General features: G+C 32.8%; 1 protein-coding gene across 2 annotated transcripts in view; it reads left to right on the forward strand.

The window, feature by feature from the left end:
• The window catches only part of Atg2 (Autophagy-related 2), a 117,461-nt gene that overhangs the window by 7,958 nt on the left and 82,101 nt on the right, over nt 1-27,402 (forward strand). The window contains exons 1-3 of one of the 2 annotated variants that reach the window (XM_072531644.1): nt 16,044-16,305; nt 18,012-18,180; nt 22,624-22,773. In XM_072531644.1, the coding sequence (XP_072387745.1) occupies nt 16,135-16,305; nt 18,012-18,180; nt 22,624-22,773 (490 nt within the window). In that variant the 5' untranslated portion in view covers nt 16,044-16,134. Of the gene's footprint in view, nt 1-16,043; nt 16,306-18,011; nt 18,181-22,623; nt 22,774-27,402 lie in introns of those variants that run through there. The other variant, XM_072531643.1, reaches the window with a different exon arrangement.

Consider the following 27,402-nt stretch of genomic DNA (forward strand, 5'->3'; position numbering starts at 1 on the left):
CCACTATAAAGTTTCGAAATGCTTAAAGAACGCTGGATTTAAACTTTCACATAACAAACGATCTAAAACGTTTAAAACTTTTTTTTTCAATTACACTAGTACGTTTTTCAAAACAACCAAGCTCTTCTGCTATACGTAAACTCCACCCAAAACCATCTTCTTGGAGGCATTTCCCGTGACGTGCGATCGTTTGTATCATTCATGTAAAACATTAAATTGTGCGTTTTTTATTCATATTTCAAATTCCTCATATTTGTTACCACAACTCAAAATTAAAATTTCATGTCATAGGTTTTAAAGATTTATCTCTATAAATGGAAATTTTACTACGGCTCGTCAAGGAAAGTGATAAATTTTATTGATCTCACGAGAATTCGTAAAAAATGGCAAAAATCGAACCACGTTTATTTATTTAACACTTATAAAAACTGAGTTTATTCGCGGCAAAATACAAACTGCATACGAAAGCTGCACCCTTTACCTTTAAAACGCATCTTGATTTTTGTCGATAGGACATTTGGATCAAAAGATATCGAATTTTTACCGTCGAGCTGATACAAATTTTATTGAACGTTGAATTCGCGCGCGTAACTGACATTCAAAATCGACGGTCGCTTCAAGGATTGTTTCTGAGAGAACGATTCATTCTACACTTTTTCCTCAACTTTTTCTTTCCCACGGTTTACCTTGAACTACTAGTCGCTCCATATTATCGGCTCGAATATATGGAACTGGAGAGACGGTGTAGAGTGTTAATCTCTGCAAGAACATATGTATTTCTTCTTCTGACTGTCCATGGAAGTCAAAGCGTTCTTCTCCAATTTCACATCTCACATGCATCGATTCTTTTTCTATAGAAAATGTCACACCGAGAGTGCAGTACGGCTAATATAGGAATGCACAATTGCCGGAATTCACGCCTTGTGCTTGGCGATACAAACAGGTCCAAGTGATAGTCACAGAACCGTACCCAGATCTCTACGCCGGGCTCTGTTATTTATTATAAAATAATATATTGATAAAATAATTGCCTTCAAGTAGCCAAATAAGAGGCATGAATTTGAATAAAAAGACCTTAAGTTTTTAGCGGGAATTTTATTATAAAACTGTATACTTTATTAAACTAACAAATGTATTTTAAATTACATTTCTTGATAGCTATAAATATACCGGGTGGAACCTCCGGTAACTCGATTTCCGTGCACCCAGCCCAATATCCAAGAAAAACTTTTTATTTTGTAAATATGTGAAAAATTATCAGGAACGGGAATATCGAAAAAAAAAACAAGTTGCGCACTTGAATCACTGCGAAATTTTAACACCTACTATGAAATTTTTTTTGTGGAAATCTGAAGTGCAGTTTTTGTCCTTGTTAAAACATAATGCAGTCTCGCATTTTTTACACACAACATAAGTTTACCTAGTTCCTTGGCATAGCAACCTGGTGGTTTTCAGCGAAACCTTGTGTTATTCCATATGGGATAATGGTTTTCCTTGCCCACACTTGACCAGATGAGCAGGTATAAGGTTTATAGTGTTATATGTAAGTTATTTAACATTATATTATATTTATACTTTATTGAACTAACAAATATATTTTAAATTACATTTCTTGATAGCTATAAATATACAGGGTGGAACCTCCGGGAACTCGATTTCCGTGCACCCAGCCCAATATCCGAAAAGCCCATACTCTGATTGGACTGGTAAATGCATTTTATTGGTTATACAGTGTAAAATAATCGAGGTTAATCACAGATATTCAATTAATTATACTAAAGTCGTCCTCTACATCCGAGATGTCGGATTCGCTTTCGCTACTCTCCCCTGTGTTCGCGTGTATTATCAATTGGTCTACGTCATCTTGCAGGTTGTCCGCAGTCCACATCTCAGTTTCCGTTTTCTCAACAACATGAGTGACATAATTGCGCCAATTTTGCTCTGTGACGCGTGCGAAACCGTCGTCGATCAACTGGCGTACCTCGTCGTTTTTAAAAGTGGTATTATGGGTACCTACATATCGCTTAACTTGGTTCCACACCATTTCTATAGGATTCAATTCGCAGTGATATGGAGGAAGCCTTAAAATATAAACATTATGTTGTGAAGCATACTCATCAAGATGATACTTATCGTATTGATCTTTAAAAGCACGCGCTGCTTCTAATAGCTCGGATTTCAAATAACACTCCTCGAAAAAAATGTCTTTCCACTAGCCATTCCTTGATTGCAGCTTTATTCCAGGAATTGTTAGGGAATCTCTCTTTACGGGAGTGGTACGATGCATTGTCCATTACAATGACATTCCTGCGACCATTATTTGGTAAATTTGATATTAATGTTTCCTTAAACCACGACTCAAAATATGCGGCATCCATTTCATCGTGATAGTCGCCATCATTTTTCTTTGCCAGAAAAACACCCTGTGTGCCAGGAAGGAAATCTCCTGAAAAACCTGCATGCAATAAAACATATCGTGGACCTCGTTTAGTAGGTGCTTTTAAGCCAGTACTTAAACCTTTGAGAAAAGCATCACGACTGTTTTGTATTGTAGTATCGCACCATTCGTAATTTATAGATTGGCCAACATTAACCCACGATTCGTCCAAATATATGATATTGCAATGGTATTTTCGCAAACGTCGTATAGTTCTCAAATAATTATGGCGCCAATGAATAATATCCTCTCGCTCCACCATGATGCTTCTTCGGCCACGTTTCGTATAAACAAATCCAATATCTTTCAGAAGTCTGTATAAAGTAGAAAGAGACAACGGCTGTATATTCTCATTACCTTGTATGAAGTTATGTATATGCTTTAAGAATGGCGGCAAATTTTTCATGAAAAATTAACAATGAACAATTCTCCGTAGAACACTTCTTACACCCTCGTCATATGTGAATATTCTAGAATTTGATTGACACACTCGTTTTTTACGTTTTTTTGGCGATTTCAACGTTCCACTCTGTTCTTTTTCTTTTTTGAAATTGTAAATGCTTCTTTCGCTAACACCAGTCATCAACGAAGTACGTCTTACAGCAGCACTTACATTAAGTTGTTCCGAATTTTGTAAAAAACAACATATTTAACACTACGAGTTTAGCGCAACCGTTAAATAATTCACCGGATTTAAACTTATGGGACTCCATGCTCTCTGTTGAAACTCGGACTAAATTTTGAAGTGTAGTTTCGTTTTCCAAAAGCACTTTCACCCTCTACCCATTCTTAGGATGGGTAGGGGGTGAAATAGGGAAAACTTGGAGTTTATCAAATACTAATTATGACAAACAAGTTTATGGCCATATTTAGGTGATTATGTTAATGATGGTAATTTGTAGCAGAAGTTTTACAAAAGAAATGAAGACCTATTTATAGAAACAACAACTGTATTTTTAATATTTTACATACAATAGAAAAAATCTAATTTCTATGAAAGAATTGGAAATTTGAGTGTTATATATATAATATCTATAAATAATATCATTTCCAAGTTTCCAAATTCTTTCCTAGAAATTATGTAGGTTTTTTCTATGTTATGTAAAACATTAAAACTACATTTATTGTATGTTGTTCTTGTAAAGAGGTGTTCAAATGTTACTCTTATGAATATGATTCAATTGTATATCTCATGTTGACGTTGTATATGCAAAATTCATAGTTTTCGTTGTCAATAACTCATCAATGCCTTTTTATTCTACTGTATACGTATACATGATATAAAATATTTTACTCGTACTGCCGGCAGATGCATTTTATCCAAGCCGGTCCTGTGAGACAATGAGCAATCAACAGCTGGAGAAAACCGACAACCCTGCGCGTTTATTCTCCGTAAGAAAAGCATTGCCGTATCTTACCCGTACTGCACTCTCAGTGTGACATTTTCTATAGTTTCTGTTTAGATGCTCCACGTTTCAGAAGCACAGCTAAATACTAAAAAAACCAGTGTTCGTACATTAATCTTAGTGTTTTTTATGTTTGTGTTTTCCTATTTTAGTGAGGTTGGACATACAAAGTCAAAAACATAAATAACTGTATTGAATAAAAAAAAATAAACGAAACGAGCGTGTTTGTAAAATGGACAAGAGAAAGGTGAAGGTGGTGAGACAGAATACAATGTGTCGATTAATATGGTGCAAAAAGAATATTAAGTCGATATAGATATTTTTCTATTACTCCAGTCGTCAGAGACGAAAATGCCACTCAACCTCTATAAATCATACGAACAAGCTGAATTTTTGCTGAAAATATTAATTTTGGGACACCAAAAAGATGCAAAAAAGTTTTACCACTTTTACCTCCGGGCTTCCCCCTAAAACCCCCTCCGTAGGGGGGTAAAAACGCAAAAAATGCGATTTACCAAGAATCCGTACACTGTAGAAAAAGTGTTTTAAATAAAAAATGTAGCTGAGATAATTTTTAACAAAAATGTTTATTAGCACTTTTTGTATAGAATAAACCGTTTTCTCACAAACAACGCTTGAAGCGACCATCGATTTTGAATGTTCAGTAAAATTTGTATCAGCTCGACGATAAAAATTCAATATCTTTTGATTCAAGCGCTCTATCAACAAAAATCAATATGCGTTTTACAGGTAAAGAGTTCAGCTTTCGTATACAATTTTTGTATTTTGCTGCAAGAAAACTTAGATTTTATAAAGGTGTTAAAGAAATATACGTGGCCCGATTTTTGCCATTTTTTATGATTCTGATGAGATCAATACAATATATCTCTTATATTGACTGGCCACTATAAAGTTTCGATTACTAGAGCGCAACCTTCACAATCTACAGCATAAAATTTTAGTTTTGAGTTTTGGCAACAAATATGAGGCATTTGAAATATACTTAAAAAAACGCTGGATTTAAACTTTCACATAACAAACAATCTAAAACGTTTAAAACTTTTTTTTTTCAATTAAACGATTACGTTTTTCAAAAGAACCAAACTTCTATTATAAACTACACCCAAAACCGTTTTCTTGGAGGTATTTCCCTGTGAGTGATCAATCTTATTGATCTCACGAGAATTCGTAAAAAATGGCAAAAATCGAACCACGTTTATTTATTTAACACCTTTATAAAAACTGAGTTTATTTGCGGCAAAATAGAAACTGCATATGAAAACTGCACCCTTTACCTTTAAAACACATCTTGATTTTTGTCGATAGGACATTTGGATCAAAAGATATCGAATTTTTACCGTCGAGCTGATACAAATTTTATTGAACATTGAATTCGCGGGAGTAACTGACATTCAAAATCGACGGTCGCTTCAAGCATTGTTTCTGAGAGAACGGTTCATTCTATACAACAAGTGCTAATAAACATTTTTGTTTAAAATTATTCAAGTTACATTTTTTATTTGAAACATTTTTTTCGACGGGGGCATAGTTTGCCACTTTTACCCCCGGGCTTCCTCCTAAAACCACCCCTGCATCTTTTTTGGGATCCAAAAATTAATATTCTCTGCAAAATTCAGCTTGTTCGTATGATTTTTAGGGGTCCACTCTCTGACGACTGGACTAATATCTTTGGTGATTGTCATGATTTATTAGAAAATGACTAAGAGTGAAAAATGAATTTGGCCATCTGCATTCTATGTTGTCTATCAAACATAGTCTATCAAACTTTCGAAAAAAATTTATATTTATTATGAAAATCGTTAGACATTAATATTCATTACCATTTTGTTTGTAAGCAATACTAGTGATAGTTGACGACATCATGTATTATGATCAGTTAGTTATTTGCATATGTTAATAATATTTAAATTTACAATAAGTTTTGTAGTAAAATTTGAATTATTTACAATGTAAATATGAAACAATGAGTAGTTAATCCAATATTCGATTAAAAGTGATAAGAAACTATAAAAGAAATAGTCGTTAATACCAATGTTATAATTTTTTGAATAGATTCATAAAAGAGTCATAAAAAAAAGGAAATTGAAAGCTATTGAATCGCTTTTCTACGGGTCATGGACATTTATGATAACATGTCAATGTAAAGTTTTGTTATGTCTATATTTTTAACAAGCTGTTTTTGTGAGTCTGCTCTAACCACAGAGAAATTACGCTTCTAAATGTAGCGTATAAAATATTTTCCACAGTAGGTACTATGTCACTGTATGGCACCATATGCAGAATGGATAGTAGGAAAATACCAGGCTGGTTTCAGAGGTGGTAAATTGACAATTCATCAGATAACAACGCTGAAACAAATTTTAGAAAAAAACACTGGAATGTGGCTACTCATCACATATTTATAGACTACAAAGCAACCTATGACTCTGTGAATAGAAGAAAATTGTTCAAAGCAATGAAAAGCTAGGAATACCACATCAGTTCGTAAATTTAACAAAACTAACTCTTGAAAAAGTTGAATGTAGAGTACGAATTCAGGGGGAACTGTCTGAACCTTTTAAAACAAAATAACGGACTTCGCCAAGGAGACCCTCTCTTCTCTATACTGTGTTAATGTGACTCTGAAAAAAGTAATGCATATGTCATAAATCACAACTATTTGTTCAGTATATAATAAATCCGTGCAAATCCTTACCTATGCTGATGATATCAATATTGTTGACAGAACAGAAAACACTATACGAGAGGTGTATGTAGCATTAACAGAATCAGCTACAAAAATGGGTTTAATAATAAACACCAACAAAACGAAGTATATGAAAATAAGCACCCAACCACGAATTCTACGACCACTTGTTATAGAAAATGACGTCATCGAAGAAGTGAACAAATTTGTATACCTGGGAGCGCTCCTTAACACTGAAAATAATACTATCGCAAAGATAAACGGCAGAATTTGCACGACCAATAGATGCTATTTTGGGCTCAATCTCCTCCTTAAATGCACAATTATATCGAGAAATACAAAAATAAAACTCTACAAAACAATAATACGCTCAGTCCTAACATATGGTTCAGAGACCTGGACTTTAACAAAAAGTAATGAAAACATGTTAGGTTGTTTCGAAAGAATAGTACTAAGGCGAATCTAAGGAGCAGTGAATGACAATGGAGTGTGGAGAAGACGATACAACTTCGAATATTATAGAATATACCAGGAACCTGATATCGTAAAACATATTAAGATGGGACGTCTGAGGTAGATAGGGCATGTAATGCAGATAGAACAAAATGACCCAGCTAGAACAACGCTCCTTGATAGACCCATTGGTCAGAGAAGAGGAAGAACAAGGTTCCTTGATAACATCGATGAAGACATGAGAAATACGTGCTTGGCTTAGGAAGGAGATGGAGAGATACAACTGGAGAGAAATTCTTGAGGAGACTAGAACTCACGCAGAGCTGTAAAGCCAGAATGATGATGATTTTTTTGTGAAAATTAAATAAAAATATACATAGAAATATGCAAATATAGTCGTAAAATAGTGTGACATGCCAAATAGACACAGAATCAAACCTTAAAATCCTAAATAAAAATTAAACGAATATTGTAATGTCAGTAGTACAACAATCTATTCACAATAAAAGAGACAGTTGAAAAGCTCAGCAAGGAAACACACGATTTCATAAAAAAGAGATAACAACTTATGAAAGACCGAACAAATAATAAAATAGAAATAACAGAAACCAACAAAATAATTACAAAATAATACTGGAAGAAGAAAACAATCGAAAGTAGAAATCTAGTTAATGATGAAAACGAGGACATTACAGAAATTTAAAAAATAACAATAATAGAAAACTACTACCAAACATTATACAAGTTAAAAGCTGAAAAACACTTAGATATATTACATGTTACTACGCAAAAAAAAACAAAGTTATTACTGTAAAAATAAGAGTTTTTTGCAAATTTTCGCGGTCAATTGTTGATGTATTTTAATTTATAAACTCGCAGATTATAGAACTTGTTGAGATCTTCAACTTATATTTGAACAATTTTTCTATAAAATATAGGAAAGTTTTAAAGGCAAAAATTGAATTTTTCACTTTTTATTATTGTTTGTAAAAAACAAAGCAAAATTAGCTTTACTTTTTTAAGGATTTGTTATTTGCTATCCCTCATATATAGGCTTACCATACGTCCCGGTTTAACCGGGATTGTCCCGGTTTTAGACATCGGTCCCGGAGTCCCGGCCGGTTTGCCATTTTGTCCCGGTTTGACAAAACTGTCGTAATTTTGAATTTTAGTTTTAGAATTTGAATTTTGAATTTTAGAATTTGAAGTTATTTCACACGAATGATTTTTTTTCTCCTGGATTCATATTAACTGATAATAAATAAGATTATTCACGTTCGTATCTTATAAACAATTCTAATAATGATGACTGCACATCTGATTGATAAGATATTTTAATAGAGTTCCCACATAAGACGCGCTTAATTCTCGAAATCATCAAAATGACCAATTCAGCAATTCACCGTATCACATTTCTTAAACACATTATTTCAGTGAGTCATTAACGAATATAAACATTAAAAAAATCAAGAATTGATTAAAAAAAACAGATCTCAGTTTACCCCAATCATTTGCAGTGCAATTAAATTTCTTTTTTTGTGAACGGTGGGAAAATACGAAAATATTTTGTGTTTTATTTAATTGCTGTGTTTCATAACGGTTTCATTTAAAATGCAGAAAAGAAATTGCAAATTCACAAGCGAATTTGAAAAAGCTAATCCTTTTATAAAAAAGCTTTGTAGTGACAATAGCAGGGTGAAATACCAGCAATGTTTTTCAGAATTTTCAATTGCACACGGTGAGCGAGCAGATGCAGATATTAAAGATAACTTAAAGTGTGCAAAACCAAGAATGGTGTAACGATGGCGTTATGGCGATTGCAAGTACTTCTTCTATCAATTTTTTTTTAAAATGATGATCCCATTCAAAACGATTTAATTATTGCAGCTAAAGAGGACACATTCGCTGATCACACGGCAATGTATGATATAAGCTTCAAAAGATCCGATTGTACGCCGAAATGATTTCAAAATTTTTTGGACGATACACCCAACCTGGTAAAAATGGTGCAATATATTTTGTGCTTACCAGGTACCTCCGCTCCTTTAGAGCGTGTCTTCTCGATGATGAAACATATTTGGTCGGACGAGAACAATAGAAGCCGTATGTTGGAGTCTACCGTACAAGCATTACTATACTGTAAATTAAACTTTAATATAACATGTAACGATTTTTACGAAAAAATAAAAAAAAATAACATTTTATTTAAAAAAGTACACACAAGCAAGAAGAATGAATGGTACAAAAAATATGTATTTTATTAATAAAAATGTTTGGCAGCAGCTTAATCGTTTTTTTATACTTTACCCTATCCACCATTTACTGTCCAGGATAAGAGTTTCATAATAATGGTAAGCCTACTCATATACCATTTAAAAACTTCAAAAACTGTGTTATCAATATACCTATTTTTTATGTGCTATTATGTATTTTTTATTGATTCTAACTCCTCAGACCATATCCTCAGCACTCTTCTTTTCTATATCTATCTATTTTCTATTATATATTTATTTGTAGAGTTCAAGGAATGATCGTTCACCGAGCAGTGATACCCTATCGCTACTGTACTACTCATCTATAGGCCTTATCAAAGCAACAGATCGACTTTGGATTTTATACTACAACCTTTGAAATATTTCTTTCGCTAGCTTATGATTCTCGGTGGTGATTCTAACCAGCAACTTATAGTAAACTACACAGATTTTCGTAGTCTGCTGCAATTAAAATTTATTTATGAACATTGTTTTACATGTTCTATTAAAGTTTTGTAATGTTTAACTATTATTAAAGAAAAACTTCGTGACTTTTACTAATTTTTTAATAACAATTATTTTAACCCCGTTATCTGTGTTTATGATTAATTCTAATATGTTTTTTATGTTTCTAATTTCCGGAAAACCCGTTTATTTTAAAAGGTCTGTAGTTACTGGTGAACAAGAATCTCGTGAAACGGGCGGAGCTTCTAGTGCGCAGAGAGAGAAAGTATTCGGCCAGAAAAGGATGGAATTTACAATTTACCCGAACATTACAATCATTGTACAGCTTGATAATCACTCCATAGATATTAAAATTTTTACAATGTTGTCAAATGGGAATGATCACAGTAATATTGGGTATTTTTTGTTTGATATCTGAAAAAATGAGTTTCAAATAATTTACACAACAATTTAATGACTAAAAGGATAAGGGAATGATTTTTGGTGAGGTATGATATGCTTCAAAAGTTTACACAAAAACGTGAAGAAAGAAATTAGGAACGATCATAGAAACTATACTAACAATCTAATAAAAAATATAATACAAGATAACTGCAATATGAAAGTACTCAAAACAAAAAACTCAAACGGCACAAGAAAAATCATAGAAATAAAAAATGAGAAAAACGTCACCGTCCGAGACAGAAAGGAAATAAGCGAGGCCATTGAAAAATTCTACACTAAATTATACTCGGCAAATACACAACCACAACAACGATGTACCGAACGAACAATAATTAACACCGGCTCAGAAGAAATACCGGACATAACCGACTATGAAATAAGAATGGCCCTAAATCAACTAAAAACGAATAAATGTCCGGGAGAGGATAAAATTACATTCGAAATGTTGAAAATTGGTGGAAGAAAAATAGAACAGGTATTAAATATTTTATTTAATAAAGTAATTGATGAAGGAAAGATTCCTCAAGAATGGTACAACTCCGAAGTCATTTTACTATTCAAGAAATGAGACAAAGCAAACATCGAGAATTACCGACCAATATCCTTGCTCTCACATCTGTATAAATCACTAACTAAAATCATAACCAACCGCCTAACACATAAGCTCGGTTTCTATCAACCTATCGAGCAGGCTGGATTCAGAAAACATTTTAGTACCATAGACCACTTGCACATCGTAAAAACACTGATAGAAAAATGCACCGAGTATAATGTTCCAATTTATATGGCGTTCGTCGATTTCCATAAAGCATTCGATTCCATCAAATTACGGGCAGTGCTTGAATCTCTAGAAAATGCACGTATAGATTCAAAATACACTAACATAATTAAAAACATATATGAAAATGCCACCATGCAGATAAAGCTTTACGAAAGCGCAAAAACTAATCCCATAAGACTACAACGGGGAGTAAGACAAGGAGACACCATCTCTCCCAAACTATTTACCCTTGCTCTAGAAGACATTTTTAAGAAACTAGAATGGAACAATAAGGGTATCAACGTCGACGGATCATATAACGTTTTAATAGCCGATAATATCCAAGAACTAAATGATATGTTACAACAATTAAATGCAGTTTCAGGAGCGGTAGGCTTAAAAATGAACTACAGCAAAACAAAAATACTGAGCCGAGACCAGACAAATATAACAATACAAAATCATACCATAGAAAATGTTGCACATTATGTATATCTAGGTCATGTTATCAAACTAGGAAAACCAAATCAAGATGCTGAAATTAAAAGAAGAACACAACTGGCATGGGGCGCTTTCGGCAAATTAGCATATATCTTGAAAAACACCTCCATTCCTGTAAACTTAAAGAAAAAGGTGTATAACACATGCATACTACCAGTTTGTACTTACGGCTTGGAGACAGTAGCCCTTACCAAAAAATCTGCTAATAAATTAGAAACAACGCAAAGAGCAATGGAACGAATCATGCTTGGAATATCACTAAGAGACAAGATTAGTAACACCGAGATAAGACGTAGAACGAAGATTAGGGATATTGTGGAAGAAATTGCAAAAATGAAATGGCGCTGGGCAGGTCACGTAGCCCGATATAATGACAACAGGTGGACACGGAGAATTCTGGAATGGAGACCAAGGACGACAACAAGAAGCATGGGAAGACCTCAAAAAAGATGGGTAGATGACATAAGAACAGTGGCAGGCAAACAGTGGATTAGATTGGCGCAAGATAGAGAAAGATGGAAGCAATTGGGAGAGACCTACATTCAGGGGTGGATGGAAAATGGTTGACAAAGAAGAAGAAGAAGATGATATGCAGTGTGTCCCAAAAAATTGTATACAAATGAAGAAAAGTTCATCATACATTTTACAAAAAAAACTATTCTTGATAAAAAGTTCAGCTTAGAAAAAAAAACAAAAATATTGATTTGATTAAAATGTAATATTTACCAAACAATAGATAACTATGACATGTTTTTATTATAACTTTTTTATTAGTTTTTATTATATCATATTTTAAATAACATTTATTTATTTATTCTATTAATGAGATTTTAAATATTCTTCTTCTTCTTGATGTGCCTATCCGTTACGAATGTTGGCAATCATCATGGCAATCTTTATCTTATCTGCAGCAGCGCAGAAAAGCTGCACAGATGTTGTATTGAACCAGATTCTGAGGTTCTTTAACCAAGATGTTCTTCTTCTTCCTGGACCTCGTTTTCCAAATATTTTTCCTTGCCGGATGGCTTGAAGGAGAGCATTTCTGGATTAATTTCGCATAATATGTCCGAAGAACTGTAACTTTCGAGATTTTATGGTGGTCAGTACCTCTCGGTTCTTATTCATTCTTCTGAGGACCTCCTCATTTTTGACTCGGTCAGTCCACGGGTTCTTAAGCATTCTCCGATATAGCCCCATCTCAAATGCTTCCAGTTTTCTGCACATATCTTCGTTCAAGGTCCACAGTTCAACACCATAAAAAAAGGACAGAGAAGACGTAGCATCTTAGCATTCTTACTTTTGTATCAAGAGAGAGGTCGTGACTATTGAAGAAGGCCCCCATCCGATTGAAGCTGGATCTAGCTTTTTCGATGCGTGCTCTAATCTTCTGGTTGTTGGTCCATTTTTCATTTATTATGGTACCGAGGTAGTTGTAGTACGTCACTCTTTCTACAGGGGATTGGTTGACGTAGATTGAATTTTAAGTATACTTAGTAATTATTTAGTTTAGTAGGCTATACTATATATATATATATATATATATATATATATATATATATATATATATATATATATATATATATCGACGGGTGAAAGGCAAAAATTACCAATCGCCAATTTGGGCGGGCGATATTGAATTTATATATATATATATATATATATATATATATATATATATATATATATATATATATATATATATATATATATATATATATATATATATATATATATATATATATATATATATATATATATATATATATATATATATATATATATCACTGAAATCAGAAAATTTTTCTGCGTCGATTGGTTGTATTCTCATGTGGTTACGATGACTTTTTTGTCGCTTGGTAGTTTAAAATAATTGACATTTTTAACAATTTTCGGCGACCATGCGACCAGAATTTTGAAAATTTGATACTATTTTCATTTGATACCTATTCCATTTTAATCCTTTACAGTTAGTAAGTTTTTGTTAGATTGCATTTTAAATGTTTCAGCGCATAATAATTTTTTACAAACAACATCTAGAGTTTTTAAAATGCTTAAGAAATTTGTTTTCGAACGACTTATAATAATTTTCCAAAGACATATCGTCGTGATAGTCGCCTGTTTTAGTACCAGATTTGAAAATTAAAGCAGCTCTTTGAAGAAAACCATACTCACCACCAGCATGTACAATAATCAAACGATTTCCTTTTGATGTCGGTTGCTTAATACCTTCATTCGAATCATCACTCCAACTTTTGCGTGTAGTATGTGTTGAGTGAATTTATGTTTCATCCATATACACTATAGGGGGACCTTCTTCTCGATACTTTAACATTAACATTTTAACAGCTCTTAGCTGTTAGTAGTAGTGTATACGAAGCTTCTGAATGTCATGTCTTTCCATTAGAAGTCTTCGATTTGTTTTTGTTTTTCTCCAGCGGAAGCCAATATCTCTTATAAATAATCTTAAAGATTCTTTGTCGACGTCGTCAATAGTTTGCTTCTTTTTTTCTTTTATAATATGTTTTCTTCACATACATATTAAAAATCATACGAACAAGCTGAATTTTGCTGAGAATATCAACTTTGGAAATCCAAAAAAGATGTTAAAAGTTCACCACTTTTAACTTTGGGCTTCCAATAAAAATTTTTGGTTTATTCTACAGAACAAGTGCTAATACACATTTTTATTCAAAATTATCTTAGCTACATTTTTTATTCCGAACATTTTTTTCTACTGCGTACAGATTTTTGGTAAATTGATTTTTATTGTTTTCCCCCCTACGAGGAGTGGTTTTAGGAGGAAGCCCAGGGGTAAAAGTGGTAAAGTTTATTGCATCTTTTTTTGAGTCCCAAAATTGACATTCTCAATATAATGCAACTTGTTCGTATGATTTCTAGAGATTAAATCTCTGACTACTGGATTAGGCAGTTACTTACGTAAAATTTAATTAGATCACTAGTGATGTAATAAAACGTCAGTTATGAAAAGTGGCCTTTCAAACTTAAAAATGCATTTAAAGTTAGGGGTTAGATAAAGGTATTTTTTACTACTTTCTATAAGACATACCTTGTTCAATTTTCGTTTGTCAGCTGAGACTCTGCAAATTGTACTTTCGAAAACACCTGTCGCGGCTGCCACACGCTTTTTTATGCGATGATGGGGTATTGTAACACATTCTTCAGCTTCCTTTTTCATAAAAGCTAACACTTTAGCAATTATTTCTCGACTTTGACTATTAACAGCCCGTCCGGATAATTTGCTCTTAAACTCTATGCTATAATATTAAATAATACTAATTTAGGTACATCTACTTTTTTATATCACAATTATTTCCTTGTCTGTACAGTTTTTAATTTTAACAGAGTTCTGAAAAGAACTTTTGCAGAAAATGGAGAAAACAAAATACACAAATACAAAACGTAAAATCACAACAAAATTAAATTTAAATACCGCGAGTAAAAGAAACAATGCAACAGTGTAAAAATATTCAGCTCCTCACTGCATAACGTTTACTTTACAAATGGCTTTGCCATAGACCCCCACTTTCAAATTTGTGTCTGCGCGGTGACTTTTTAATTTCACGAGATGTCTGTTTGTCTTCTAATTTATATATATTTAATAAATTATATTTTTAGTTAGTGTCAGACGGTAAAAAAGTTTATGATAGAGACTCTCTCTCCAAACTTTGAGCTAATGTTTGTATTTTGAGAACGATTTCCGAAGTGGAAATTGAAACGTCAATAAACGTATTTTAACCTTTAATTGTGGCTTATTCCCATTTAAATATAAATTAAACTTTGAGCATCGCATTATTAGATCGAGTTTGACAAGGTTTCCCTGTGCGACTTTTTTGGTTCTCAGGCGTGAGGTCTAGAGTACACAGTATCGTACTACAAGACATGGAGGCCTGGACGTTGACAATAATTAGCTCGTTACGACGCCTGGAAGACTTTGAAATGTGGATATTTCGCCGCATTCTAAAAATTCCATGAATAACCATGTTAGAAATTAAGAAGTTTTAAGATGTATAAATAAAGATAGTGAACTTGTACAAATTGAAATTATTAAAAAACATTCTAACCTAAACATATATTCAGACACGAGAGATATAACTTCCTTCAACTAATAATGGAAGGAAAACGCCGTCCTGGTACGAGACAAATGCCATGGCTCCATTACATCAAGAAATACACAAGACTAGACCTCCAAACCTTAATAAGAAAAGCCCTAAATTCAAAAAAATTTGCTGAAGTCATCGCGAACCTCTATCGCTATCTAAAGAAAATGTAGTCATATTTTAGTGTGCCGGACTGTCTTTATAACAACTAATTTAAATATTAGAAATTTTCCAAATTCATTTTATCTTCATTTGTTACCTGAAAGACGGCGCACGGCGGTTTTAATGCCTTATACATGTCGACTTCTTTGAAATCTTATACCTAGGAAGTCTCGGTTTTGTTTTATTTTGGCTTTCTTCGAAATTAGGATTATACTACCACCTCTACGTTAATTACCGTTTCAAACGTTCAACATTTACGTATTCTTCCTCCGAAAAGAAAGAATTTTTCTTTAGTATTCAAGATTCACAGTGGAAGTGATCAGTCGATTATACTAAGTATAATATTGAAATTGCTTGTATCATTATCACTAGCAATTTAAGTGGTGTTAAGTGGTATTTATTATATATACGATACTGTATGCAGGTGAAATGTCGTGGTACCATAACATTATACTAGAAGGTATAAAGGAAAACGTTTGTGCATATTTATTAAAAACGTACCTTGGAAAATTCTTTGAAAACGAATTAACGAGAGATCAAGTGAACGTTGACTTTTACAATGGCACTGGCAGTGTGGAAAAAATCAGCCTTAATGTTCGGGTATGAAATGCTAAATTCGAAATAATATTTTTTTATGTCTATTTTTGAACCCTTCGCAACCTAGTCCAGGCGGTATCTAGGGTTGTGTGTAAAGCATATAATCGCATTTTTTTACATAAATCGCTCCAAAATATCACTACAAATGATAATTTCACAATGCGTGTGTTGTAAAATGTGGGCTTAACTTTTTATTAAACTAAATATGAAAAAAATTCAAAAGTTCGATATTGTTCCTCATTTTTTAGCATATATCTCAAGAACTATTAGTTTTAGAATAATTTTGTATAGGAAATTAAAAGTTTTGTAATTAAATTTTACATAAGGCAATGCTAGTTTCAAATCTTAAAAATTATTGTTATTTAAAAAATACTAAAAAACAAACAAAAAACAGTTAAAAAAGGTTTTTTTTGTGAGTTTATTTTCTAGACTAAAATAAAACTTAGCACCTTCATATTCCGAGAAAGAAAACTTAATGTTTTGTGTGATGTTTAGTCATCACACAAAATTTCATTAAAATCGATTTAATAGGTAGTTTTTGCAAAATACTCGTACCTAATTTTGCAATCATATATTTTTTTAAATAAATAATTTTCAAAATTATACAGGTCAAAAACTAAAACTTTAAGATACTTGAACATTTTTTACATGTAGAAGAGCATTTAAGATTTCAAATCCATTTTGAAAATAATTCAAGAGAAATAAGAATAAGACTTACACACATTCAATTTATTCTACCACCAACGACCGGTTTCGCATACTATAATTTGCTATGCACCTTCAGGTCAACCGTACATGGTAAACTAAATGCCGAAAAGCTGTCTGGTACAGAATATACAGCAATTATGCCAATATTATATGTGTGTGATTATTAAATATGAATTTAAATTGCTTAAATAAAAATTAAGTGACAAACGATCTAGTAAAATTGAAATTAAATAAGTAATTATTACTTACATGCCGATACAAGGATTATTATTAAATGTTTGAGAAAACATAGTTAAAAAACCGTTATGGTAAACTGGTGACAGATGATTATCTTACTGCAATATTTAACGAATAAAGGGATAGTTCTTGAGGGAAAAGATATTAACAACTAGACCAGGAATGTAGGTATTGTGTAAATTGTTTGTTCAAAATTAAATGTGATGTGTTATATTATATAAAGTTGTTTATATTTATTGAAGAGGTATATTTTAAAAATGTGTGTTATTTATTGAAATTATCTATTTAGAACAGACATCACTGTGACAATGTAGAAAAAGATAAATGTTCTATTTTTGCTGTAAGTTTGGGTGTGAAATTACTCCAAATTGTAATTATCAAGTTAATGAAGGACCAATTTTGGTCTGTATTTGGCAGAAAAAAATTATTGTGATGTCAATTAAAATTAGAAACACTTCAGGACAAACAGAACAAATTCAAAAAGATAAAACAAATATTTAATTTAAAAAAGGGTATATTTTGTAGCACTACATCACTTGTATGCAGGAGGAACTGGCAAACAGGAATAGTTTTTGTTGTCTAATGTAATATTAGAGATTCCTCTTTGCCTTTTCCTTCTGCATACAAGTGATGTAGTGCTGCAAAATACCCCCTTTTTTAAATTAAATGTCTGTTTTGTCTGACAAAACAATGAAATTCATCCCCTAATTAAAAATAGTCGTTACTCATCGTAAAAAAACTGTATCAAATATCTTTTGTTGTAGGCTCTTAATGAACTTGGAGAAAAACAAAATTGGCCAATTGAGTTTGTGGATGGATACATAGAAAATCTATATGTCAGAGTGCCGTTTATGTCGATATTAAAAGATCCTAGTTATGTAGAAGTAAAAGGATGTAAAATTACTGTGCAACCGAAACAAAGACATGAATCCGGTAAGTAAAATTTATTGGTAAGATGCTATTTTTTTTTATTCAAAGGCACCTAAGTTCATAAAAAAGATGGGTTAATATACAGAGTGGACCAAAAGTCTGGAAACGCCTAATTATCTCTTAAATGGATTGACCGAATTATACAAAAACAGGGATACCTATATATTGAAATTTGATGTTTGTAACGTTGATATATTTACCATTGTACCTGTAAACTTTACATTGGACCTTTATTAAAATCTGCACTTTAATACCAGTTCAACCGTATACAATTCTTTCGATTTCATGTAGTCAGGAACATCTTAAAGAGATAAAACAAAAGCCCAGAAACGCCTAATCGTCTCAATAAATTTCTTGGTTATTATGTACAACTAATTTAAACAATAACTAAAAGTTTTCTACATTGCTAAATTAATGTCTACCTAATCAAGTGTTCACTTGACACTTCGTTTATCAATATTTGATGGATTCGACCATTACTTGATGGAAATTCATTTTATGTAACAATAAAGGACTGAAAACTTTATTTTTAAACCTTCCACAAAATTTATTATAAAATCATATCACTACAGCTGTTTCGGCAGAGTGCCTTTCTCAAGTACTTGATATAATAGTTACGTATACGTACGAGTATAATAATTAATCTTAGTGGATAATATTTACGGCAGTAGAAAAAACTACCATAAACGTTAATCTTGTAAAAAAAATACATGTTTTACTTTACAAAGAAAAAATATATTCGCATCAATGTTTCAAAACGGTACCAAAATTCATCAATTCATCTGAACAAATTTATCTAAATTTTCTCAGCGCCAAGAGTACTAGATAAAGGAAATTAAAAAATGACGTCAGACAAACTTTAGAAACTATGTGACATTAATAAAATTATACAAAAATAATGTGAAATTTAGAGAAAAAAATCAAATGTATAAAACACGGTTATGCAATTAAGTGAGGTTATTTTTATTATTTCATCGATTTATAGAACAAATTGTATAAAAAAAGTAATCAAATATTGGGAACAATATAATTATACAGGGTGAGTCATGAGGAACTTTACATACTTCTACTATATGTAGAGTCCCTCAGGGAGCATATCATGTGGCCACTAAAAAATGTCAACTCCTCTTCTTTATTAATTAACAGGGTGATTTGTGTAATTGACCATTTATTTCATTTTACTGTAGTGTTTATACGGCTCATTTGATTTTTTTAATTTTTACATGATACAGTACACTACTATCAAGCATTCGACTGGTATTTCAGCTAAAAAATTTCAGGACTGGCTTTGGAAAAATTAATTTAGGGATTCGTATTAAATATTACACCCTGTATAATTTTTTTTTTAAAATGCAATAAGTGATTTTCAAACTACATAAATAGCCAATGAAAACGACATATGCGACAATGTTGTCGCACTTTTATTAAATTTTTAGTGAACGATCAAATCTTACCAAAAATAGAACAACCATAATGAAGTATCAAATTATAAGGTATTAATTTAAACAAATGTTATAAATTTCAAACATTTTAATTAAAATGAGTTCCTACAACATAATCTAATACGTAGAAAATTAACATCTTTACTGTCACTTTGTATTATCTCTACGATAGAATCAATTGTTTTTCAATTTTAAATTTTTACTCATAGATCGTATTGGGGCATTATTTTCGATAAATAATAAATTAAATTGATTAAAAAGTCAAACCTCTTGTATGTGTTAGTTTTTGTTGATTGTAAATGATTAAAATTTTATGTCAAATAATAATACATTGCATCAACTGTACTAAATAAAAATAAATCTAAAAAAGTTTAAAATGAAGGTTGGCGTTGACCGTTTGACGTTTCTTGATATTTTATACTTATTGTCATTATCAATTTTTATTTATGTGTACAAGAATACATATTTCTTCTGTCATATCTACGTTAAGTACATTGTGTTAGTTTTGGTAGAGCTTTTGTTACTTTCGTTCAAAATGCCACATCAGTTTTCGACCACAGAATATGCAGACATAATATTTGTTTATGGATTTTGTAATGGGAATGGTAGGGCTGCTAGTAGAGAATATCGCAGGAGATTTCCTAATCGTCGAACTCCCAGTCATACAACATTTGGGTCAGTTTTTAATTATTTGCGAGAAAATGGCACTTTTCCTAGTGGATCAACAGAGCGACATGTAGATGAAGCGCAGGAAGATGACATTATGGACGCCGTTACTATGAACCCTACAATAAGCACTAGACAAGTAAGTCGAGAACTTAATGTTACTCAATCAAAAGTAAGTAGAGTCTTACAAAAAAATAATCTATACCCATATCACATTCAAATGGTTCAGCGACTACATGCTGGAGATGAGATCGATAGGTTGGAATTTTGTAGATGGATTAACAATAATCGACCAACGCTATACAGGACACTATTTACAGATGAAGCCCAATTTACCAGAGACGGGATAAATAATTCACGAAATTCACATGTGTGGGCAGAAGAAAATCCCCATGCTATTCGAGAACGTCGTTCTCAGTTAAGGTTTTCGGTTAACGTGTGGATTGGTGTCATAAATAACCAATTAGTAGGTTCTCACTTTTTTGATGGTCCTTTAACAGGGCAGGTCTATTTGAACTTTCTACAAAATATTTTGCCGAATTTGCTTGCCAACGCGAACGTTGCTATCCGAGGGATGTATTTTCAGCATGGTGGGGCACCCCTACACTTTTTACTGGCAGTGAGACAACATCTCAATAATGTTTATGGCAACAGGTGGATAGGATGTGCAGGTCCTATTTCGTGGCCTTCAAGATCCCCTGATTTCAATCCCGTTGATTACCATATTTGGGGACGATTGAAGCAACTAGTTTACGCAGTGAATATTAATAACCGACAACAATTAATTGATAGAATTATACATTGTTGTAATACTATTAGAAACGATCCCCAGAATATCCGTAATTCAATACGTCAATTAACAATTCGGCAACAAAAATGTGTACAGGCTGCAGGGTTCCATTTCGAAAATCTATTTTGAATTATTTTGTTACCATTATTGTATCTTTTCCAGTTCTAATTTATGGGTTTATCATAACTATGTACATATTTTTAGTTTTTTTTTTAATTGTTCTTCGTTATTGTTAGTAGTTACTGTTTTTTGTTGTGTAGTGACTCAGTTTATCATTTCAATTAAAATGTTTGAAATTTATAACATTTGTTTAAATTAATTACCTTATAATTTGATACTTCATTATGGTTGTTCTATTTTTGGTAAGATTAGATCGTTCACTAAAAATTTAATAAAAGTGCGAAAACATTGTCGCATATGTCATTTTCATTGGCTATTTATGTAGTTTGAAAATTACTTATTGCATTTAAAAAAATATATATACAGGGTGTAATATTTAATACGAATCTCTAAATTAATTTTTCCAAAGCTAGTCCTGGAATTTTTTAGTTTAGCTAATACCAGTCGAATGCTTGATAGTAGTGTACTGTATCATGCAAAAATTAAAAAAATCAAATGAGCCGTATAAACACTACAGTAAAATGAAATAAATGGTCAATTACACAAATTACCCTGTTAATTAATAAAGAAGAGGAGTTGACATTTTTTAGTGGCCACATGATATGCTCCCTGAGGGACTCTACATATGGTAGAAGTATGTAAAGTTCCTCATGACTCACCCTGTATGTTTATTTAGGTATACTTGTCTTTTTTTCACTTGTAAACAATTTTTTTTGATAATAACTGGAGCAACAATCACGATCCACCAAAACAACAAATAATAGATAACTGCAGACGTTCATAGTTCAGTTCAGAGGCAGATTTTCGACCACTTGAAGCAAGCGAGGTAGGAGTATACACTATAAAGCGCGCCAGATTTAACTAACTACTGGTTAATATTTTACCTGAAAACGTTGCCGGCAAGCGCCTCGACGATATCTGGTTTATTTTTAGACTACGAACTTAATCCTACACGGAGAAAAAATAAGTGGTTAAAAAATTAACCAGTGGTCGCTAAAGGGTTAAATTAATTGGACGTATGTAAAAACAACTTATCCTAAATTTTTAGATATTAATGATGACAAGTTTCAAAGCCACAATTAAATAAAGAGAATACATAACATTAAAATGCTACAAGAGAACAGCTTCCGAACAATATTTCTCTAAAACGTCTAATTGGAACAACCAAAGAATCACCCTCTATATTAAAGATCAAGTCTCCGGTTGTTTGTACTCTCCTACTCCCTGGGTAGGGGGTGCTATACCTTCTCATAAATTTAAAAAGATAACATGTGATGATTACATTATAAAATCTTTTGTTTATAAGATTATTATTTATTTGTTATTGCACTTTTCAATCTATATCTAGTTTCCTTAGCAGGATTATTTTATTCGCAAATTTCTTTTCTTTGTTATGTGTGCCTATCATACAAAACAATATATTTTTAGCGACGTCTATGTTCGAATCCATGTGGAATTCAATGACCAGTTCCATGCAGCTAGCTGAAGAATGCGCAAAGCAAGATTGTGGAGTGAATACGTCAAATCCGATGGAAGCTTATGAAGGAATTAAACTTTTTGCCCAAACCATCGACTCAAGTAAGTACATAAAATACCTCAACTCAACCATCCAGTGGTTTCTTTCTTTGTTTCGTTTAAATCTATCATACAAAAGGGTTGTAACTTGGTGGAAACAAATAATTAGGCATTGGAAAAAAGGAGTTTCGTTCAAACAATTATTATTTGTTACACTTTATCGAGTACTTTTTCTTGTAGCTCTTAAAAAGAAATGTACACCCATTTGAAAGATTCTTCTTCTTCTTCTTCTTTTGGCATCATAACCCTGGATGGGTCTTTGCCTGTCTGGCTATGTCCTTCCATTCAGATCTCTCTTGTGCCCTTCTTCTCCATTGTCTTATGTTCATTGTTTTCAGGTCGTCTTCCACGTCATCCAACCATCTCGTTCTGGGCCTTCCTTTTTTTCGCCTTCCTATGGGCTTCCATTGTAACATTTTCTTTGTTATTTTTGCATCGTTTTGTCTCTGCACATGTCCCAACCATAACAGTCTTTGACTTTTCACAAATCTTACAATATCATAACCTTCATTTAACTCATTAACCTCGTCGTTTCTCCTGATTCTCCATGTGCCATCTTCCTCTTGTACCGGGCTATATACTTTCCTCAGTATTTTTCTCTCGAATGTCCTGAGTTGGGCTTCATCTTTTTTCGTCATTACCCAAGTTTCACATCCATAGGTTACTACGGGTCTAATCAGTGTTCTGTAGATAGTCATTTTGGTTCTTTTGTTTAATAATTTCGATGTCATCAATCTTTTATTAGCATAGTATGTACGATTCCCGCTGGAAATACGTGCATTAATTTCGCTACTTACGGAGTTCTTCTGATTGATTTATGTGCCGAGATATGTAAAGGCATCCACTCGTTCGATAGTATAGTTGTCTATTGTGATATTATTTTCATTGTCAGTTATTCTTTTGACTGTCATATACTTCGTTTTTGCTTCGTTTATTTTGAGACCTCTTTTTCTTGCTTCAGGATCAATTTGTTTGAACACTTCCATTAGTCGTGGCTTATTCCTACTAATGATGGCTACATCGTCTGCATATGCAGTAATTTGTACTGATTTGGTGTTTATATGGCCGGTTATATTGGTTTTTCTGATGACTGCCTCAAGAACTAGGTTGAATAGCATGGTTGATAGGGCATCTCCCTGTCTTACTCCCATGTTGATGTTAAACAGGGGAGTCAGTTCTCCATCTACTCTGACTGCGGCTTTTGAACCCTGCAACGTAATTTTTACGAGGCTGATGTATTTCTTAGGTATACCTAGATTACAAAGGTCTTCCAGCATTCTGTCTCTTTTCACACTATCAAAAGCTTGTTTAAAGTCTATATACATATTATATAGGTCTATGTCGTATTCATAAGCTTTTTCTTGTATCGTTCTTAGTATGAATATGTTATCTGTAGTGGCTCTATTTGGTCTGAATCCATTTTGATAATCACCAATTTGAAAGATTGGGCAATAAAAAATAGTCATCCAACAGTCTGTTTTATTGACTCTAACCCACCCAAACTTTATTTGGGTGGGTTAGAGTCACTTTTTTTAAATTTAAAATATTATTTTTTCTCTAACGAGTCAACAAAGTACTTCTTATTCTTTACTTCTCTAAAATAGGTTTTGTCCATCGGTTGTCTGATAATCTGGCGACGTGTCCTGCCCAATTCCATTTTAGCGACGCGATTTTTTCGATGACGTCTGTTGTTTTTGTTCTACTACGTATTTCTTCGTTTGGGACTCGGTCTGTCAGAGAGACACCAAACATCTGGCGCTCCATAGCCATCTGAGTCATGCGAATCTTATTAACTACCTTTTTCGTGAGTGTTAATGTTTCCGCTCCATAAGTGAGTGCAGGTAACACACATTGGTCAAAGATTTTCCTTTTGAGGCATATAGGTAGAACCATTTAAATACATAGTTTAATTTACCAAACGATCCCCAGGCTAATCCTATGCGAAGTGGGAGCTCACATGTCTGGTTATCTCTGCCCAACCGAATTTCGTGTCCTAAGTACTTATACCATGTAGTCTGTACAATATCCCTTTCATCAGCAATATTTTGATTTGGCACCAGATTAGCCATTATTTCCGTCTTGTTCATATTAATCTTTAGTCCGACCTCCAAGGAAGCGTGATATAATTTTTCAAACATTATTGCATCATCCATACGATCGGCTATGAGGACAATATCTGCAAATCTCAAATGACTGAGTTTCTCTCTATTTATGTTGATACCATGCTCGTTCAGATGTGCCTTCTTAGAAGTTTGTTCTAAAAGCGTCGTGAATAGCTTTGGAGATACGGTGTCTCCTTGCCGTGTATACAGAATTTATTTGTTTCTTCTTCAGGTAGTCTTACGTTAGCTGTGGCATTTTGGTAGATATATTTGATTATGTTAGTGTGGCGATGGTCTTTTCGGCATTTTGTCAATGCTTTTAACATTTTCTGATGGCTTATGGTATCGAATGCTTTCTCGTAGTCGATAAATATCAGTGCCAATGGTTTGTTGTATTCTGCATACTTCTCTATCAGGTTCTTCATCACTAATAAGTAATCGTTAGTACTGTATCCCGATCTAAATCCGGCTTGTTCTGATATAATATAGAAGTATAGGATGATAGAAGTCTAATTTAGCGTCCAGTCTTTTTTTGATAATTTTTGTGAAAAGTTAATATATGTGTGAAAGCAAACTAATACGACGGTAGTTTTTTAAATCTGTTATGTCTCCTTGCTTGTGTAATAAACGAATGACTGCATTATTCCATCGAGAAGGAGTTTTTCCTTGGTAGATGCATTCGGTGAAAAGCTTGGCCAAAGCCTGGATAATTTTATTTCCACCTAGTTTGATCGCTTCGATCACTACTCCGTCATCGCCAGGGGATTTGTTATTTTTTATTTCTAAAAGTGCCGTTTTGATTTCGTATGGAGTTAACGTATGGTCCTAAAGTTTTGGGAAAAATTTCACCTGGTCTGATTGAGAAGCAAAATGCATTTAACAAAGAAGGCCATGGAATTGAAATGTCATCACTTATTGACATTTAATAAACAAAGCAGAATATTTTGGTTTGTGCTCTGCAAAATGTCTTATAAAATTGATATTCGTCGAAGTGTTTATAATATGGTTGGGCGAATGTCGAAACGAGATATTGTTAATATTTATCGAGATCAAAACATAAGCAAATCGACAATTTATCGCACAATCAGAGAATGTGAAGAAGTGATACCATGTGTTAACTTGCGTAAAAGTGGCCGACCGCGGATTTTGAACCATATAAGAGAGGCAAGACTGATTGAAGCAGCTAAGAACAAAATTGGGGTCTCACAGCGAAAACTGGTGAGAAGATTTCATGTTGGAAAGACTACAGGACCCTATCGAGTATATTTATATTCAAAGATATCTCTCTAAATTGCTTCAGTTTGTGAATACACATCATGCCAATGATCAAATAGTCTTTTGGCCAGATCTTGCTTCATGTCATTACGCGAGGATCACAAGGGACTGGTACGAAACTAACAACATTACCTTTGTACCGAAAGCAGACAATCCCCCCAACCTACCTAAGGCTCGTCCAATTGAAGAGTTCTGGGCAATATTAAGTCGGAAAGTCTATAATAACGAATGGGAAGCACAAAATCAGGAACAGTTAAGACGACGCATATATACAAAAATTAGAGAAATTGACGCCGAGGTCGTCCAAAGGATAATGCAACGTGTCAGGGGAATTATTAGGCAAATCGAAAATAATGGTCCCTTGTCTGTCATTTGAATTTTGATTTATAATAAGGATAGTTAAGTTAAATTGTTAAATAATTTAATAAAAATATAAGATTATTGTGGTCAGAGTTATATGCTTTTGAAATTTTTCCCAAAAACTTTAGGACTATGCGTTATTTCTGACATTAATTCTGATCTCTGGTTCGTGATTTTGAGCAGGGGCTGATCTTGCCTTTCGTCGGTGCTCTCATACATTTCGCGATAAAAAATTCACGACAACCTCAAGGATTTTGGTTCTATCAGTAGTAATGTTTCCATCTTTGTTTTTTATTTTGTACATATTTTTGTTGCCTATGTTGTTCGTATTTCGCCTCAAAACTTTTAAACTTTTGTTTCTTTGAATTATTTTAGTTATTTCTCTTGTATTGTTTTCTCTTACGTCTTTTCGGATTGACCGGTGGATATTTTTAATTTCTTCATTGTTCTGTAGTTGGAGCCGTATTTTTCGTCAGCTGTCTTCTTTTACCGATTAGTTTTTTGGTATTTTGGCTTAATTTTTTTTAGTTTGCAAGTCTTGTATATGTCTGGTTAGTGTATCTTCATACAGGTCATTGTTTTCTGGGGGAATCCATTTCTTTTTTCTTGTTTTTAGGAGCATCTTTGTTCTTTCCGATTTGACATTTAAAGTATCTTAGCTCGGATTAATCTGTGATCGCTTCCTATTGAAAATTTGTTGAGTACTTCGATGTCTTTAATTATTTCTTTTCTGTTTGTAATGATATAATCTATTTCATTTTTGACACTGTCATCTGGGCTGATCCATGTCCATTTACGCTGAGGCCTTTTATCGAAAAAAGTGTTCATCATGGATAAATTTTCCTGGTGTAAGAAGCTCAGCTATATTTTCCCTCGTATATTTCTTTCGCCATAT

The sequence above is a fragment of the Diabrotica undecimpunctata genome, chromosome 5 (assembly GCF_040954645.1).
Source record: "Diabrotica undecimpunctata isolate CICGRU chromosome 5, icDiaUnde3, whole genome shotgun sequence".
In the NCBI taxonomy this organism is placed as follows: Eukaryota; Metazoa; Arthropoda; class Insecta; order Coleoptera; family Chrysomelidae; genus Diabrotica; species Diabrotica undecimpunctata.